General features: G+C 39.9%; 2 protein-coding genes across 3 annotated transcripts; both read right to left on the bottom strand.

Annotated features, from left to right (window-relative positions):
- Positions 1-461: 461 nt before the first annotated feature.
- On the bottom strand, positions 462-4,960 carry LOC145442905 (tRNA-splicing endonuclease subunit Sen2-like). 2 transcript variants are annotated; one of them, XR_013916172.1, is made up of 6 exons: positions 4,842-4,960; positions 4,421-4,531; positions 3,290-3,423; positions 3,033-3,219; positions 1,292-1,767; positions 462-811 (listed from the first exon to the last, which is right to left on the bottom strand). XR_013916172.1 is itself a non-coding variant. In XM_080320945.1 (5 exons), the coding sequence occupies exons 2-5, from the start codon at positions 4,520-4,522 to the stop codon at positions 1,555-1,557; spliced, it is 636 nt and encodes a 211-aa protein (XP_080177071.1). In that variant the 5' UTR covers positions 4,523-4,531; positions 4,842-4,960; the 3' UTR covers positions 462-1,554. The 2 variants fall into 2 exon arrangements, 1 of the variants encoding a protein (XP_080177071.1); XM_080320945.1 differs by having other exon boundaries at positions 462-1,767.
- Positions 4,951-8,646, bottom strand: LOC145442853 (1-acyl-sn-glycerol-3-phosphate acyltransferase epsilon-like). Its single transcript, XM_080320882.1, has one exon. The coding sequence runs from the start codon at positions 8,588-8,590 to the stop codon at positions 7,460-7,462; it is 1,131 nt and encodes a 376-aa protein (XP_080177008.1). The 5' UTR covers positions 8,591-8,646; the 3' UTR covers positions 4,951-7,459.
- Between the last annotated feature and the right edge of the window lie 5,622 nt (positions 8,647-14,268).

Below are 14,268 nucleotides of genomic sequence, written 5' to 3'. Positions count from 1 at the left end.
TTTTTATCACATTTTACATAAAAAGTGATGGTGTCGCTTCGTCTGACATTTCTTTTCAAACGACAGGTGATATATGTTTTGTGCGCCCAGACTTCGTCAGCATTCATGGAGGAGAGAAATCATGGCGGTGCATACTAGATAACCTTACCTAAAAGGCTGTATCTCCATCGTCAAAGCATCTCGGTGGTGCAGACGAGAATATACCTGATCTCATCTCTTTCCATGAACTATGTGCGATAAAAACAATCGAGGGTTTCAACGCTTCCACGGTGAGTTCTACATCGAAACTAAAATATTCTTTGATCCATAGTAGCAAGGATCGTATACTTTCAGTACTACAAAACCTCTTCCCTCTCTACTCGACTCAAAGCATTAGAATAATCACTCAATTCACATTTGAGTACCCGAATCTTTTGCCCAGCCCTGTTCATTATAACCCCACAACAGTATGAATGCCGTGGAAAGTTGAAAAAATGCATCTTTTCTGTGACCACAAAGAATATAATGTCAGTCATACATGTAAGAGATGAGGTATTTTTTGAATCATTGCACTTCGTGACAATACTGTGAGTGGATCGCGACTATACAAATATGTCATTTACACTAATGCCCATCACTTTGCATTACATGGTGTGTATGCCGTGACTGCAACACGACCGATAGGAGTTCGCAGCATTCCACAGTGGATAATAGTATCAACTGTAATTCTCATTGACAAATGAAGTTTTAGTGGAAAACAGCACATAATTTCAGTACTCGAAAAGACCATCTGTTACCAGAGTTGATAGATTGAAAACCTCTGGAGGTAAAGCTTGAACCAGGGTTGTAATGACTCGAGTCACGATTTTCTGATGACTCGACTTGACTCGAGTCATTTTCTCAGAATACGGAAATGACTCGAGACTCAGACGGTAAAGAGCGACGTTTCATTGTAATTTCAAAGAGTAGTAAAGTATAACCACCCTATTGGAAGTTCGTCTATTGGTACTGGTACTTGGAAATGCGACCAGAAACTATCAAAAGTGAGGAAAATTATTATATTATAAATGTGAACCATTCGATATCACCAAACAGAGTTATAACGGTGGGTTTAACAAGACTTTATCTGGAAACTGAGAAGTCAACACAATGACTTGGACTCGAGTCATAATACCATGACTCGGACTCGAACCTCTGCTCGATGACTTGGACTTGACTCGGTGGCGAATTGAAAATGACTCGACTTGACTCGAGTCAAAACTAAAAAAGTGAGATTGACTTGTGACTCGGAGCCTTGTGACTTGGTTACAACCCTGGCTTGAACCGACTCGAGAGCTCTGATTGAAACTCGCTGCCGTCTCAGTGAATCAAACATGAATCCCATTGCAAGAAATCCTTGGGAATTATTGTAGCTAGCACAGTATCAGTCATTGTCTCATTCACTCAGAACATGTAACAATGCTGATGTCACGAGAAGTTTCATTGCAATGTGTCAGTTTGCTTGTCCGACACAATCCACCTCAGTAAATGGGCGAATGAACCATTTCCACATCGTCTTGCGATAGGTACTGCTCCTCACCAAGACGCATCCGTATCTTCTTCGAGATCTTCCCTCATGCTCGTCCATTTCGAAAAGAGAACTTCCTTAATCTCGAGGCCCTTGGAACTGATGGGACGCTCCAGATTCTGAGGAAGCAACACGGTGCATATGATCATGTCTTTCGCTACAGAGTGCAGCAGTCTTCCGGCACCAGTCAAGTCCCGCCATGACACGGGCGTTGATTCGGTCTGTCAAAGAATTGATTGTGCTTAGTTGCAGCCAAGGTATAAGTAACCATGGGCACGCTAGATTTAACTTATCATCATTGTGGGTATGCCGCTGCGCAGTGCCTTGTATATGCGTCAGCGCAAGCTTGGTCCTGCTACTCATGATATTACAACAGTTCAGTGGTTCTCAACCTCTTCGATACCCTCGCATAAATTAAAATTAGTTTGCAGCACCCTATAGCACTTCAAGTACCCCGAGTATCCAGGGTATATGCAGGACCGTAACTGCCGCACCCCAAACTCCCAATTGGGGAGCCCGAGCTCGAAGGCGGCCAAAAATTATGTCGTGAATGAACATAAATCATAGGAGAGTATTATTTTGAAAATTTATGTAACTTCTACAAAATTTTTGCTCGCTCGGCGCGATTCAAAGTTGCCAAATATAGTCATTATTGGGTACCCTTACCCCAGAAAAAACGCACGATGTACAGAAATATCAATTTCGGCGTCGGCTATCACGCGCAACAACGCACCAAGACATGCAGTTTTAGTGCGCCAGAATGATTAGCAGCAGGAAAACCTTGGCCGAAAAGGACTGCCCTTATCCAGACCGAAACCTTTGATAAACCGGTAGGCCTATATACAGTATACAAATATGTTTAATTGTTTAGAGGCGCATAAATGGCCGGCGTTTAATGTTCCTGTGCTGGCAATCTGAATTTCCACAGGACAAATGCAATCCCGCAGAGAAAAATTATTTGCCAGTGAAGAAATAGCAATTTGAAAGCGTGTGCGACGTGCGTCTTTCAGTTTAGTACATTTGGGCGATTTCAAGGTCTTTTGACATAGCAGAGAGGAAGTCATGAAATAACGTCATGTAACGAAGTCATTGAACCTATGGCGATAGGTCCGCCGAATATGATTAATTGTTATTTACGGGCCATACATTTTCCAAGACACCTCAATCAGCTTTACCGGTAAATCTGATTTGCGTGAGCAGAGAGAGGATAAAAATTGATAGGAAATACATATGCAATTGCCGATCATATTGATCTAATTTATCATTAATTACGGTATATCAAATTTTTGCGCGAGCCGAAATAAGCTCGCTCATTAAACAGTATGGAGATGGGAAGGGGGGGGGGTCTGACGGAGTGCTGTTTCCGTCCTGGGTATATGACGACTTGTTTACCAAATTTGCCGTGGCACACCTGAGCAGTCCAATTGCCACAGCGGTTGAGAACAATTGCACTAGTGCACGGTGTGATTGAACTATTATTACCTACCGTTGAGGCATCCACCGCAATCACAGCATATTCCGCATGCGAATACTTGGGGCCGCTTCTATACAACACAAAATCTGCACCGTACTTCAAGCCTTCTTTCGGCACCCAACCTTTCGTGCGAAAATGGAAGTAACAAGCAAACTTCAGAGGAAAAGCCTTTCTGGCATCACAGAAATGTTTCCACTGCCTGCAAGGATAATAATATCATTACTTACATATAAAAGTAATTTGATAATATCAAGGAAAGTATTACTTACTGAAGAAGATCGAAGCTTTCAGATGAGTGCGAGACAGTTAAGCATCCCAAAGCATATGACAGGAAATATGCTTCTTCGTAGGTTAGGCTAACGGCATTATTGGAAAGACTTTTGTTTGCGGTTCCGAAAGAATTCTGAAAATAACCAATATATACCAGGCTTACATAAGGTATAAAGATATTCATCCAATATCAGTCATCATGTTCAAGTAATGTATTTGATATCTGCACGCCATTGGAGTACAATAATGATATTTTTCAATGCAAGTGCTATGACTATCATAATGGAATTGCAAAGTTAAACGTTTTAAGTGAGATGTGGTTGCAGATTAATCTTCATAAGCATAGTTACCAGGAGCAGTCAGAGACGACTCATAGCGTACTCAGAGTCTCTAGACATTTAATATCAAGACATCTAATAGGGTAGTCAATGGGTTTGTCTCATAGCATAGCAAAGATAACTTGGTTTTGAGACTGTTTCCATTTCTATTTCCAAAGAAAGTCGTAATTAGGCTACTTTTTTGTTGAAATCTTGTCCAGTAATTTCTTTTTAGAGTAAATTAAGACCAACATCGTTTATGAGTAAAATCGTATGCAAGTACTGGTCGATAAAGGTTGGTTAAGAGTCGCAGCTCACAACCGTTATATTGCTTCACAATTGAGCATTTCTGGCCCAGCGGTTTGTATTTCTCAAGCAGACTAATCTGTGACACCAAGTCCAAGTTGACTTTCGAAAACTAGATTAGATTTTGAACATTTCGTTTTACAAGAAATGAGAGGAAAAAGTAAATATGAAAATGCATTCCCGATACTGCCTTTGCCAATTCACATAAACTCAAAGTTTCAACATAGAATGATATGCGATGCAAAAGGGCATGGTTTACATTTAATGCCATTTTTACGATCATCATCCTGTAACATTGCCAACGAATTTTGGAGATTGTCATGCAAGGTCATTCATAAATTTGATTCAATTCAATCCATGAGCAACTTTCTACTTGACAAAATTAAAATATTTGTAAGTAAACCAACTTGAAAACGGTAATTGAAAATACTCGAGTGTTCAGAATGCCGGGTGTTCATACTGGCCAATTCTGTACAATTGTACATAAAGTGTGGTTATTGAACTAACCTCAACATGTAACACCTGATATCCTTCCACGGAATCCACAACTACGCTGACACCGTTAAGAGCGCCATGAAAGCAGTTGAGTTGAGAACCCCCGTGATCCATAACAACGTTCTGAGAATACATGTACTGGTATTTAAAACGCAGTTTATCAAAATGTTATTTTATATATTTGTTTCTAGCCCATAGTACCAGTTTCCCAAAAGTTTCTAAAACTAAGGCTACATAGTAATTTTGCACCATTAACTCGAATTTACCATTATCAAGATGAGTAAGGCACACATTGGTTACAGTCAGTAACAGACACCATATGTAATTCTAGCAATCAGCAAAACTACCACACTGTCAGAAGCCAAGTGATATGCCATGATGTGTGCTGTTCTACATACATAGAATCTTATGGCTCAAGCCATACCGTACACACCTTCTGTAGTCACAGTCTCGCCGAGAGCTGATCGAAGATTTTCTAGCATAAAACCAGCATAAGTAATCCAACGTGTCATGTAGCATACGGTAAGTAGTTCTACAGTGACCTACGTAAAAAGTATGATAGTGGTTATCAAAATAATGAAGCAATATATGTCACCACAACATTATTGCATGTATTAACTCTAACTTCTCTCCTAAGCTGTACAGTACGTTAACAGAGTATGAGAATGCAGTCATTCTTATTGTTGATATGTGCCATGTCGTATATTGGTATATCATTGCAACAGTAAACAGGACTACAACATGAACTTTATTAATCGATAATAATATTAATAACAGAAATAATCGCAAACCTATGGAAAACTAGATCACAGATCAAACATACTTTACAGTACTGGGGGAAACAAACACATCCAACAAATCTTGGACTACATCAAGTTCAAGATGCAAATAGTGATGAATGGTCAAAGATCATGATGGCTGACGTCTAGTAATATTCAGGTAGGACTGTCTGGTTGGCTCAATGTAGCCGGATTAACTTGTTCAAACTATCACCATCCAAAGCTGTGCAGATCTGATTTTGCGGGGAAATATCTCACAAATGTAGAAGGAAATCCTAGAAATTTAGGATTAGGTATGGTGCATTGAAGGAACAGCGATTTGTGAGAAATAATTACAGTGTGAATCAAATAAAAAATAGCACTCCAAGAAATATCACATAGACATAATCATTGGCCAAAGTAGAATTTCAATCGCAGCCATAGCACGTTCTATTTCAAATGAAAATGCATAGAGCCGAAGAATCTAAATTACATTTTGACCAATAAAAATTCAAATGTCAAATATATAAAGGGAGTTAGTCAGTTGCTATCCATCCATATGCTTTAGCCAAACATTGGTAATCAAAGTCAACAGTACAATTTGGGAGGACAATATGGCAGGTGTTTACTCATTATAGTTCCATTGAATAATTCCTCATAATAGTTTAGTGATAGCAATACGTAGCGTGTGCTTTTATTCTGAAGACCCATTGGCGCCCTATGGTGAATTGTAGGGAGCAGCCCAGCATCTGATAGAGTCCATACACCATGATTTCATACAACAAAACTTGAAAAACTGTTCTTATTTTGATTGAACAGTGAACTCAATCACTAGCATGCTGCGAAGCTTGCTACAATAGATGATATATGAACACAACATTCATAAAGAGGAAAATGTCAGAATATTAGAACTAATATTAGTCATAATCAAGTGAAATATTGTAAAGTATTATTTATTAGGATTATGATGAACTAAAGGAATTGATGGAAAAAGGATACTCGATTACTATGCCTACTAATTAAAATTAATGGTACAACAACTGTTTGTGCACTGCATTCCGACATTGAATTTCAGAGACATAAAAATGCATGCGTTCAATAAATGATGCAATAGCCTACTCTATCATTTGCAGTGGTTCACAGAAATTCACTATTCCTGCGCACAAAGACAGGAAGAGAAGCTGTAAGAGCTGACATTAAAGGAGTATATGGGTCTTGTCCAGCAACTACAACTGATTTCTCGGATTTTTCAGGGTTCGACAAATTCAAACTATTGCATTTTAATACAGGTTCTGGATAATGAAGTGATAGTGTACAAAGTCCAGTCCAAGAACAAGAACACTCATACCCCACTACACAGAAATATTTGTTTAATGCGACTGTGACTACCCGATGCTATAAGATCAACGCCATTGATACCAATATTTTGGACTACCAAGGTTTGCACTCAATGCAACCAATCAAAGCTCTTCTAAATTTGGGTTTGATATTGGCCAGGCAATTCAAGTTCGATTTAATCTATTTTCTCGGTTACATTGTCATCAAGGTACACCGATTGTTACACTTTACACACATGTTAGTTGGATGCTGGTATAAGTTGGTCGAAAAGCTTCTAGTGAATAGACTAACACTATGAAATTAGTGTTCATAATGACCAAGAGAAATGTGGATATATATATATATCCCAAGCCTCAACTACAATGAAATTCCCAGATTCTGTTGAATTTTATACACATCACCAAGTCGATCCAGGAGTTTATTTTCATTATGTTTCTTACAAGTGAATCAAGTTACTCCTAACTAGTCATGAATTAAATACTCAATTTATATGATACCGTATCAATAAAGATAACCACTTGGTCTGCTTCTGTTGATGCCTAGAGACAAGTGTTTTGAATCTCATTTGGAATATGAATTCTCTCGCTGACTCTTTCTCTGGACATGATTCATCTATCTTATCTTGGGTGAGTATTGAAAGCCTCTTTATTGATAGGCGATGCAGTAAAGAATAGAAGTTTCCAACAAGAAGCACAAAGAACAGTGTCAAAGAAAAACTTTTCATGGTAATTTCAAGAAACATTACTTTAGGATACAGTCAGAAAAAATGTACTCTGCAGTGTGCAGCATGGATGGCGGTTGATTTGTATTTCGTCATATTTCTCCTTAACACTCATTTTGGGTAGAGATGGAATAGCAAACTAAATTAATCAATAAATAGAACCATTAATTCTTGCATTTGTGCAGAAGGTAGTGGAAATTTACCATGGAATTGTAGTTGATGAAAAACTTGGGTTCAAAACACCAGGGCCGAATACACTATTCCAAATACACTGCCACCAAAAACTGTGGCAAGATAAATTTTTCTGCCAATGGAACTGCATAATAGAGACGTAGTTATGCCAGCAAGTACCATAGATGGAAAAACTACCCGTGCAGACTGCAACGGGACATGCTTGTTCAAGTACTTGGTCAAATCAACTTTGTCAGACTTATCTTCATTGTAAGCAAAGTAGAATTTGTCAAACACAGCATCTTTCAACTCAAACCTATGATGAAGCCATTTGAACGTTGGTGCTTCCATGCCATTCACGAAAGGTACATCTTTGCAGTCGATACGGTCGAACTTGATATAGATTCGTCTACATCTCCCCGAGACGACATCCCACATCGAAGGAGCGGGTTGTCTAACATGCGATACTTGGTTAACGTGCATGGAGTCACTGTTATCGTAAATGATGGTGGCATCGTAAACAGCTTTAAGATCGTCTCCCATTGCCGACAGAGCACTGTGGAAAGCTTTGACACGTGGCGTTAGGACGTGATTTAGAGGCTTCATACTATTTTTTACTGCATAATCTCGGCTTTTCAAAGTGAGCTCCTTTCGTTTCGGATTATATCGCGTACCTTCAGGATATATGACAAGATAGACGGGAACTTCGTTGTCGCACAGCATTCTGACAGTATTGCACATCTTCCCGGCGTTATAGTTTCCATCTCTTTTTACAAACACCCCGCCGTGTTTACCAAAAATGTAACCAAACAGCGGTATGTACTTCAGAGCATCTTTGAAGACATATCTCATATGTCCGATCATTCCTTGACGGTTCGCTATCATATCTGCCACAATCCAGTCCATGGCACTTTGATGATTGCATATAAATATTGAATTTTCCACATTCTTTGGAATCACGCCGTCAAGTACAATTTCAACGCCAAGGCATGTCTCGAAGACAAAGACCACAAAATTCTGGTACCAACCCCATAGCGCATCCTCCACTTTGTAGTATATTCTGCGAGGCAGAAGCATTGCCGACGCAGTCCATGCCGAGTGAGCAATAAAGACTGTTGGTGATACGGCTACGAGAGCACCAGCAGTGACAACCGGCCGAATATTATTCAAACCAGTTATCAACGAAAGTAACATAATGCTCAGACTTATCCTGGGATAATTCAGAGAGTAAGGGAATAGCAAATTATTTTCACAACTATATCATAATTCAAACAATAGATTGAACGCCTTGTTGTAATTATGACCAAATATGCAAACTAAGGATTTTACTCACTGCACACAGGTGGTATATTGTGGAGAAAGCATTCGGATTCGACCAGGGGACAAGAGGACTTAGCCAATCAATCAATCAGTTTTAATTTATAATTTCATCCTTTCAAAACATCACAAGACTGCGATACAATGAAAAGATAGGAAGGTGTCGAAACAACTTTGAGTAGCCTTTAAGATCAGACACCCACCTTAGCCTAGGCGAAGTAAATAAGAGGCATGCACTTGCACACAGAGATGCCACTGGGATATTTCGGAAAAACCCAGATGTGGAGGCAAAATAAACCCAGAAAAACCCAGATCCTATATTTCACTCAAAACACACGAGATAGCTGTGAAAGTGGAGCCTGATAGTCGTCGAATACACTCATACAATCATTGAAGCCTTTGATATTGAATTTACAACAGTTCATAATACACATTTTGCTTGGTTAGCACTGCGAATCGCACAAAAAACATGTTGTTTTCCTCTCGACACATCGCAATGAAACAATTGGGGCGCAGCGTGAATAATTAATAGTGTACCGGTACTAATTATATCATCGCGCTGCGAAAGTTCAATGCAATGCCATCCATTCCCTATTTCTAAGGATGATTTCATGTATTTTTAGCGACCTGAACAGATTGAAAGCGGTTTTCGATTGATTAATCCTATGACAATCACTTTTATTTGGAATAATCACAGACCAATGTATAGTGGAAAAAATAACTGCCAAATCATGAAATTCAGGGTTAGGGTTAGGGACTTAGGGTTAGGGTTCGAATGTGCTGATAACCAATGCCTTTGATTAACTTGCTAGGGGTGTCCAACTAACTAACTCTCTCTCTCTCTCTGAGTGTCCCTGTTGGAACTATAAATATACTCAGATAACATTAGGATTATATTAGTCGGATCATCACCTCGTCTGTTCATGTGCCTGTGCATATACCATACAGTTACATGATATTTATCGATACTTGCCGAATTGTTCACCAAGTGCCGAGTTCGCTACTGGCAATCGTCCTATATAAACATGACTTTCTGCGACATGGAAGTTACCATTCAATGAAGCTCCATCGCATATAGCCGAAGCCTCTCATTTTAGTAGTGAAATAGATTCTCAACACTCTGTCGTTACAATAACAGCAAAATCCATCGACAATGGCGAACTGAAGTGCGTGCATTTAACGATATTGCGACCATACTAATGTAATAAATAATTTTCGAGCGTAAAACTGACCTGGCGAACTGGATGTTGAAAAAAACCCAGATTTCAAGGATAAAAACCCAGAAACCCAGGTGATGCTCAAAAAACCCAGATCTGGGTGGAAAAACCCAGGAGTGGCATCTCTGCTTGCACACTGAATGAAAAGTAATGAAGAGAATATAAGACGCAAGCGACAAAATGAGGTGGCATGTGGCGGAGGGCGAGGTTAGGTCGTGGTCCGGTAATCCTGAAGACTGGCTAGTATTGATTTAGAAGAAATTGCTTGTATTTCGACTTGAATGCGGACATGCTCGATTGCTCGACGACTGTCGGATAGCCGGCGAGATGCTGCGGCAGAATGTAATGTATTCGTTTCGTTCAGCCATCGGGTCCCCTGCTAGACTGTGGTCAGCATCGACTCATCTGCTCAAGCTCACCAGACTAATGTCATTACTCAGTTAGTAGAGTCACTTTGGAATACTCACTAGGATCAGAGATTCAGAGTATAGACACAGAGATGGGCGGATTCCAGATTTTGGGAATCCGTATCCGTCCTGATCCGACAGTCAAATAGGATTTCGGAGTCCGACAGTTGAGCAACAAAATTAGGATCCGAAAAAATCCTGCTATTGCTCTAGTGCTATTTCACATTAAATATAGCCTGCAAAACAGATATGAACATTATAATCAACAAATTAGCATCAAGTAATGCCTTACAAGGGTTCATTTATATCAAATTTCGAATCAATAATGTTAGGTACGGTATATATTTTGAATATAAATGCGAGTAGTAGGAACTAGGCAGGGGAAATGAGCTAAAAAGACTGTGAGAACAGAGAAAGCAATATTAGTTGCTTTACGGAGAGGGTAAACATAGTAACCCAGGCATGCCATGATGCCAACAACAAAATCAGATATTGTGCATTGTGACTTGACCAAGACGGCTAGGCCTATAGTACTACTGAAGAATGGAACTAAATTTTCACAAGAAGTGGCATAGTCACAGAACAGACATGTATCAAGCAAAATGGATGAATCAATCAACATGATCACTTGATAAAGCAGCAATGAATAGGAAATACATATAATATTATATAATCAGCATGATGATGTGCACAATCAATCAGATAGTACCGGTGGTACTTCAGTTCTAGTGTGTTTCCGAAATCATAAACATGACCAATTGACCATGCCAGCATATATTCATACATTACCACACCACACAATCATTCCAAATGATATCAGAAATCAGAACCACCAGTTACCTCTGCAACAACACCGACACCTCGCTTTTCTGTCATCCTGAAAACTGATATCAAGTACCCTAATGGCTGATAAACAGGAAGGATAAGAATCAATATCTGAGGAACAACTGAATTCGAAAACACTTCTGCAGCTCGCTTGCTGGAGCCTGTCTTCGTCCTCATCTCATCCAGCAGTAATCTCATCACTGCAGAAACTTTACCTATGTTGCTTACGCATTTCAACGACGTGACCGGTATCAGCGGTTTCAACGTTGTCATTTATTGTCGGAACAAGCCTGGGCTTGATCCATAGCAATGAATGCATTTAACTACGGAAATAATATCGAAGCAGCTTTTTTCATTGAATATAAGGTACCTTAAAATTTTATCACCCAATATTTGTTATGAATATCAAATCCTGTTTGAATCCGGCTCATATGGCAGTTTCGGCATCCGGCTCCGATCCGGCCACAGTAAAATTCATCAAAATCCTGCTCCGGCTCCGGCTCCTGAACCGGACTGTGGCCATCTCTGTATAGACAGCTATCAGAGATGAGCGGATTTGAAATTTCTATGTCCTAATCCAATCCAAATCCGAACCCTCAAATCCAAATCCTATTTCATAACTTTTTCATATTCAAGTCCATGTCCAATCCTAATCCGATTCTAACTAGAAATTCAGAAAAATGCAAGGGAGGAATTGGAAAATTTTCTTTCACAACCAACGATTTCCTTGATTCAAGATAACTTAGTAACCATAAGTACATTAATAACTGATCTGAATAAAGTTTGTCGCCATTCGCCACACGACATATCGATCTCCCAGAAAACAGGTAAATCCAATCCAAATCCTAATCCGTTCCGAAAAAAATGTCTAATCCAAATCCAATCCAAATCCGAAAAAATTTCACAAATCCTGTTTTTTCAAAACCTAATCCTAATCCATGCTCATCTCTGGTAAACATGGAAGGGCAACGACCGATTTTGCAGCTTCGTTTCGCTTCGCTGAGGCTGTCTTCAGAATTGTTTTTTCGTAAGCGACTCTAGGATTTCTGGCAATCCAAAAGTTATCTTCCTGAGCGCAAAATTTACTGAATCACAATATTGTAACTTTACACAGTCCTAACAGTTTCTGAGGCCCTGTGGATATGCAGCTGTATCAGCTGTATCAGCTGTATCAGCTGTATCAGCTGTATCAGCTGTATCAGCTGTATCAGCTGTATCAGCTGTATCAGCTGTATCACCCTGTGGATATAAAGCTGTATCAGCTGTATCAGCTGTATCAGCTGTATCACCCTGTGGATATAAAGCTGTATCAGCTGTATCAGCTGTATCACCCTGTGGATATAAAGCTGTATCAGCTGTATCACCCTGTGGATATCCCTATCTGGTACCGAATACCGTACCACCATTATTGCCGTCTGTTTGTTTGTATTTCAGTTGGATGAAGAAATAAAGACTCCGTCTGTCTCTCTGACCAAACCCGGCCTCTTATGGTGCGCAGATATCAGCTCCACGGATCCTTTGGACCAGGGATCCTCCGAGAACGCCTAATTGTCCCCCCATTAGGCAATCCATCCTCCTTTACAGCTTTTACAGACAACATATAATGGATAGATAAAAAAAAAGGAAAGGACGTAGTTTATTTTTGTCCTTGATGCTTTTGCGGCATATACACCGACTCATGATACACATACACACGATCTGCGCATGTGCATATCGGTAATCGGTGTGGATAAAAATGGTCAACTGTATCTTGCATATGTTTGGATTGTTCGCGAAACGCTGGTATGACCCGTGTGAGCGACCAATAATTCAATGATCGTGCGATTTACTGAGCCTCCATTGTTCTCTCACAAATAAATTGACCGCAAACGAAATGATCGAAGCTTACAGTTTACTTTGTCGTAAACTAGATTATAGTAAAGTAATTTGATAGCAAAATGTTCGTTCATCGGTTCAGAATCAATGACCACTCAATCTGTATTTCAGACAGGCAGCAAAATGCAATGACGTAATCATACCTCGTACTTCGAAAAAGCAACTTGACTTGAATTGTGACTTGACTCGTGACTTGACTTGACTTGACTTGACTTGACTTGACTTGACTTGACTCGACTTGACTCGAGTCACCTCCAAAAATCGAGTGATTTTACTTGACTCGAGTCACCTTCGAAAATCGATTGACTTGACTTGACTCGAGTCAAAATGCGAAATGACTCGAAATGACTCGTGACTCGAAGGTAGTGACTTACCCAACACTGATACATATTAATATAGATCTGCGGCCCGTTAAATCAGGCAAGTTGAGAACCCCCGACGACGGGGAGAAAGGCAGAGTGTGTCCATTCTCCATTGGCAGCATTCATCACAATGAATGTAAAGACAATTCATAGTTTCTAGTGTACCAGCGTGACACAGATATTCTGACATCTTGGTCGGGATCAAATGAAAATTCGTTACTTTGTGTTAAAAGCTCTGCTTGCGAGAAACTCTGTTGCGAATAAATATTTGTTGGTGTCTAGCCTAGAGTTACCATATTTTGAGGTACGAAAAAGAGCACACTTGGGCGTCCTCCGATGACACTTTCGATTTCTTGAAACAAGAGGGCAAAGAGCCGTGTATGCACTCGTGGGCCAGCGTGGGCCTGGACGTCTGTGACTGTAGGAGTGTATATTAGGTAGAGGTGTAGTATCTGGAGGCTCATATAGTCTAGACGCGCCTAGTCTAGTGCTATCTAATTAACATAGTGTAGGACTTACGCAGGACCGTAACTGCCTCACCTCAAACCCCCCAATTGGGGGGGCGAGCTCGAAGGCGGCCCAAAATTATTTCGCGAATTAGCATAAATTATAGAGTATTTTTTGAAAATTTATGCAACTTTTTCAAATATTTTTCGCGCTACGCGCGATTTCAAGTTGCCAAGTTTCTTAATTATTTGGTACTCTTCCCCAAGACAAAATACGCAAACTTTATCGAAATGGACATATCGGCAAGACATTTAAAGTTTTAGGACGCGACTCCAAGAAGTGTACCAGAACGATCGGCAGCGAGAAAACCTGGGCCAAAAAGGACTGCCCTCTTACGCTGACCGAAAACTTCGGTGTATATG

Source organism: Botryllus schlosseri, chromosome 7, assembly GCF_051294905.1.
Source record: "Botryllus schlosseri isolate E-star chromosome 7, Bs_hap1, whole genome shotgun sequence".
Lineage (NCBI taxonomy): Eukaryota > Metazoa > Chordata > Ascidiacea > Stolidobranchia > Styelidae > Botryllus > Botryllus schlosseri.
This window is presented reverse-complemented; position numbering and strand designations above follow the sequence as displayed.